The 5423-nt window shown below is 40.5% G+C and overlaps 1 protein-coding gene across 1 annotated transcript; it reads right to left on the bottom strand.

Annotated features, from left to right (window-relative positions):
• Window positions 1–1248: 1248 nt before the first annotated feature.
• Window positions 1249–2013, bottom strand: LOC132740508 (3'-5' ssDNA/RNA exonuclease TatD-like). Its single transcript, XM_060728423.1, has one exon. The coding sequence runs from the start codon at window positions 2011–2013 to the stop codon at window positions 1249–1251; it is 765 nt and encodes a 254-aa protein (XP_060584406.1).
• Between the last annotated feature and the right edge of the window lie 3410 nt (window positions 2014–5423).

Below are 5423 nucleotides of genomic sequence, written 5' to 3'. Positions count from 1 at the left end.
ACTTGACCGCCTTTACAGGCGTTGGCCTGTAAATACAGATGATTATCAATGTCAAGCGTTAGCAAGACAGATTACCATGCTGTTATTTACCATCCATCAAGTTATTGATAGAAAGTTCTCCACTGGATCATCTTCCTGGGCACTATTTAACAGCGGCCAACATCCAGCTCCTAAGCTCGTTAGAACTTAGAACCCCAAGTTTATTACTTACCTCCATACAAAACCCTGGCGTTAGCCACAGTCTTACGAAGTAATAACACCTGGTCTTCTTGTCGCCCCTCGGCAACTACAGCAGCAGTCATGCCAATTAATATGGGAGCGGAATATCTTGTTCTATGTCGAAACTTCGGCTTCGGCCGCTTTTCATGGAATGGCACGGAAGTGTCACATTGAAGGTTCCATGATAACCGCCGTATGAACACATCTGCGGATGTTTCTAAATTCAAATTTTTACCATTTCATGTTTAAATGTTGAATTCTGCTTAAGCCGGTGCTAGGGGCGTGGACGGTAACTTGCACTTTCCAGTACCGTCCATGAACAGGCTCAATCAAACCGATCCTGCAACATTTTCAATTTTGCCGTGTTGGGCTTTCTTTAGGGATTCTGTTGTTATCTATTTTATGATCACATTCCGTGTTATTTGTGCCGTGTGGCGGCTGTAATAAGTCTCCCCGTACATTTAATCAATGATGTTATATTTTCGATCCTTGAAGATCGTTCAGCACGACATTATTGTTATGCTTGTGGTATTTTTAGTTCCAATTTTTCGGCATTTTCTAGTTGGGTGGTTCCATTATTCCTACTTGAATAATGTTGAATCACCCTTAGGATATGTTGCCTGCTTTTAAAATTTGTCTTTTGACGTCTTATCTGTGATACGCAGGCTTCATAACCTCTGATCCCCTTTCAAAATTCCATTTTATTTAGTTCCGCCCATTGTTTTCTCGTTTAGGGCACGTGCCACGCTTTTTATTACTTGGGGACCATACGCCGCTTTTAATGGAATGGCACGGAAGTGTCACATTGAAGGTTCCATGATAACCGCCGTATGAACACATCTGCGGATGTTTCTATATTTAAAATTTTACCATTTCATGTTAATGTTGAATACTACTTAAGCCGGTGCTAGGAGACGTGGACGGAAAATTGCACTTTCCATTACCGTCCATGAACAGGCTCAATCAAACCGAGCCTGCAACATTTTTAACTTTGCCGTGTTGGGCTTTCTTTAGGGATTCTGTTTTTATCTATTTACTGTTACCCCCGGAGAACTGGAAGTATGGATCATCTGTCTCAAGAAGGATTCTGCTATCTTGTACAGCTCTTAATCCCCATAGCTGAGTTTCATCGAACCGGTCAACTAATCTGGAAAAACCAAAGTAGGTGTTCGGGAAGACCGACGTCCACTCTTTGACCATGCTCTCCGAGCTAGTAAAACAGTGAAGATGGATGATTTGTTCCTTTCGAACCCTGGGCTGAAGATGAAACAGTAAAGTCATGTAGGCTTCACTGGTATCGCCTGTACGCGCCATGCTTCTACAATGGATGATCAAAACATGCCTGTCCTGAAGAAAGCTCAAAGCACTGTTAAGGATCCTTAGTTGGCTCCCCCAGAACTCTGGTGACACTGTGTGGTCAATGCCAACCTCTCCAAGACCGACAACCTCTGGCATCTGTAGAAGGGATTCCATCCGCTTCAATGTGTCATCTGTAACCTCGCCGATATCCTTATGATGCAGACCGATAGTTACAGACACTCTTTGGTAAAGTTTCCTTACCAAATCTTCGGAGGGGTAAGTAGCTGGGTCACAGAAGTTGGCCACAGCTCCCACAAGGTTTACTCGATGGTAGGGGTCACCAGTCGCCTGATTTATTTCGGCTAAACTGGCTCCACGCATACGCATCACTCCTTGCAATCTATCCAGGTGGAAGTGGCTATCAAATCCCTTTGGTACATCGGCTGGGGCTTTGGTAGGCTCTGAGGGCTCCTCAGAGTAATGGAACTGCTCCATCAGACGATGATAGCTATGATAACAATCAATACGCGCCACTGGATGAGAGCTGCAAAAGAATTCATTGGCGAGATGACGAATCGCTCAGGGAGTTCTTGGAATGATTCCCGAGACATATCCTCCATCTCCTCCTTTAATCTGTTTGACACCTCCCGGTTACTGTCACGAGGAACTTGCTCAGTGCTGTTAATGTACTTTACCAGGTCCTCGAGCTTGGCTCGATTACCCAGCAACCAACCAGTCATCAGCTTGAGGGCTGCTACACGTTTTCGTGTCACTTCCTCCAATTCCCTCCCCTCCTTGAAAAGATTAGGGATGTGGTGTTGGAACGCATGACTCTTCGGATACGCATTTGGAATGTCGCACTCCGGAATCAAACATGGTTACCTACGTTCCATTCTCCGTCCCATATCAGTTTCAGACTTCCTGGAAGACCTTTGCTGCTGAACTGATGATGGTCTACACCTTTCTGGGTTAGGTACAGTTATCTGTATCTTGCCTTTTTTTCTCGGTGGTAGACCGCCTTGTCCCGTCTTTACTGGATGCTGCTGCATGTGACCGTTCCTTAGAGCGACTACCAACCACCTAAGGAGTTGTCCCTTGGTGGGAGCCGCGTCCAGGGAAGAACTTCCTCTTGTGACGCATTCAACGGAGGACGTTTGTCCCGGTCAGAATGACCTCGCCTTCGGTTTCTTGGGAATAGCACCACTGCTGACATCTCTGGATTCAGATCTGTCGTCCCTGGAGCTTACATAGCTCAACTGACCAGACAAGTCAACAGTCATGCCACGTCCGCAAGGCAGCATTCCCTCCTTGTCACTCCTGTGACGATGACGTCTTCTTGGTCGTCTTCGACTTTTTGTGGAGACATCAACGTCTTTCTCTGACGGAACACGTTTCTTTACCGGAGAAGGATACCTAACTGGAGATATCGTACCTCGATGTTCCGGTGAAGTAGCCGGAACAGCCAATGATTGTTCCATAGAAGGGACCGTTTCATTGGAACTGTCCACTTCCATGGTCTCGGTTGCCGGAGATGTGCTTAGCACGACCTCAACAGCTTCCGGACTGCCCACAATATCAACTGCACTCTGATAAAAGATTATCTTCGGTGCCCGATGATATTGATGACGACGCCTTTTCTTCTTCTTGTTGTCTTTTCTCTAGGTTCCATCAAGATGGCGGCTATCTTGCTCGTCATGCACGGACTAAATCTCGTCTATCCTGTATTGGAATCTACCGGATATGGTCAGACTATCATATCTCACCACAACATTTTACATTTTCTTCGATGTTTGAAATTGTTTTATTTGCATAATTATATACATATATAATTTTTTGCAAGTGTGGAACACACACAGTAACAATATCAATCACAGAACATACAAGATCTTTAAGTAGCCTTACTGGCGGAGGAGGACTCCAGGTGTCCCTCTGTACATATTTCAAGCACGAACACTCCTACCTAGCCACTTGTTCTTGTTGCTAGGTCGTTTGGGGTTTGCGTTCGCGTTGAACGCCGCCTTTCCTTGTTGATTTTGTTTATCATATTTTACAATTCGATGCTAATGTTGAGTGTGTGTTACAGAGTGACAGATTGACAATTCATCAAAATACATGCATGCGCAAGGCTGTGCAATACCATTTAATTGATTGTAAAATGATATGAGTTATCGATAATTGACATTTAAATTTTGATTATGTAATTTTGCCCAAGATGACTCATGGACTGAGAGAATTAAGGCTCTAGTTATTTTAGGTCCAAGTTACCCTAATTTAGCGGTATACTATATATCCGGACACAGTTTCTTCCTGCATGAAATGCAAGCTATCTAGGTTAATTTACATGTATTTTCTTATCTGTGAATATATTATAACTTTAAGTTGATCACTTGTTAAAATTGATCTTAAAAGCATAAAATGTTGATAGATAACTATGTTTATGATCACATGAAACAAACCAAATGTGTAAGTTTTATATATGTACCAAGCTTGGTATTGACTGCAAAACAAGTCCGACTTTCCTATTTTCCCTGCGGGTATTTTCCATACGGTACACAGTTAATAAAACCACAATTTACATGTTGACACTGGACTTAAAGATATCAATAAAGGCCTTAATTAATTTCTTTTTGAACATATAACGTCAGTGGAACTGGTCCCAATCTGCACGATTTGGAAAACTTTAATCTTTCAAGAAGCCCGAAAAGTTTGATGATTCGATGCCCAATTTTCTAATGTTGTATACGATTCCGGCCAGCAAAAACTTCAGAAGAATCACCACCTGTTCCTTACATAATTATGCTCAAAAATAATTGTTTCAAATCTTTTATTCTTATTTGTTTTCTTTGCGTATTGGCCAAATTGTATTCTCTGAAAACTGAGGTAACAAACGCTAAAGATAGGGTTTGCGAAAAGTGAAAACATTAGGCGAGGGCGGCTCCGTGTCTTCTACTACGTTCAACGACATTACCCTTTATTAAGCGATTTATTAGGGTCCGTTATTCTTATAGTCACTTGAAAGCTAACATGAAAATCATTTCTACAAAAAGCGTTTCCATTTGCAAAAAAATAAGTCCTTAATGTTATACCACGTGTTCACATTTGTCAATTATTATATATATTGTGTTGTAATGGTCATAAATAATTAAAAATCAAATCGGGATTTATGGCTCTGCCAATAATTGAAAATATTATGTCTAGCACTAATCTAATAAGATAAATAAAATGTAATATAAAGTATATCCATTATTGTGGCTCAAAATAATTCACTTGATATTGCAGACGTATTGTATGGTATACTATAAGGGAAACATATTACAAAGCTAGATGACATTATTCCTCATATACCCTTTAATTATATCTGACTGAATAGGCCTTAGTAATTTTCAATTAGCAAGACGTCATAACAAACGGAAGCTGTCTATTACCCAGTTGATGTATTGACCGGAATGATTCTTACAGTCTTGACTGACAGATTAATTGTGCGATTGTCAGAAGTCAGACTGGTATTCCAGCACTACGAATAATAATATACAATATGACATTAAAAACATTTCTAAAATGTCTTTGTTTGGTCAATTTATTTGAGTTGACTAGGAAAAAAGTATTTTTTATATTATTTAAGTAAGTATGTGTTCATATCAATGATTAGCACAAACTTTTGAAAAACCATACGATTAAAATTAAAGTTACCAGTTGATCTTTAATAAAACGTGACAGCAATATCATAATTACCATCTAAATAATACAGAAAATATATGAAAGTCAGGCAAATAAGTAGGCAATGGCTTAAGCTTAACGGATTAGCTTTTTCACATGTAATCACTACTATGACGTTTTAAAGAGTGATTTAAAAGTCCTGCAAGAATCAATTTTAGTATCACAATGGAACAGAAATGCACATTCCT

This window comes from Ruditapes philippinarum, unplaced genomic scaffold (genome assembly GCF_026571515.1).
Source record: "Ruditapes philippinarum isolate M1 unplaced genomic scaffold, ASM2657151v2 ctg5616_1_1_1_1, whole genome shotgun sequence".
Classification (NCBI taxonomy): domain Eukaryota; kingdom Metazoa; phylum Mollusca; class Bivalvia; order Venerida; family Veneridae; genus Ruditapes; species Ruditapes philippinarum.
The sequence above is the reverse complement of the archived record's forward strand: the minus strand, read 5'-3'. Positions and strand labels throughout refer to the sequence as shown.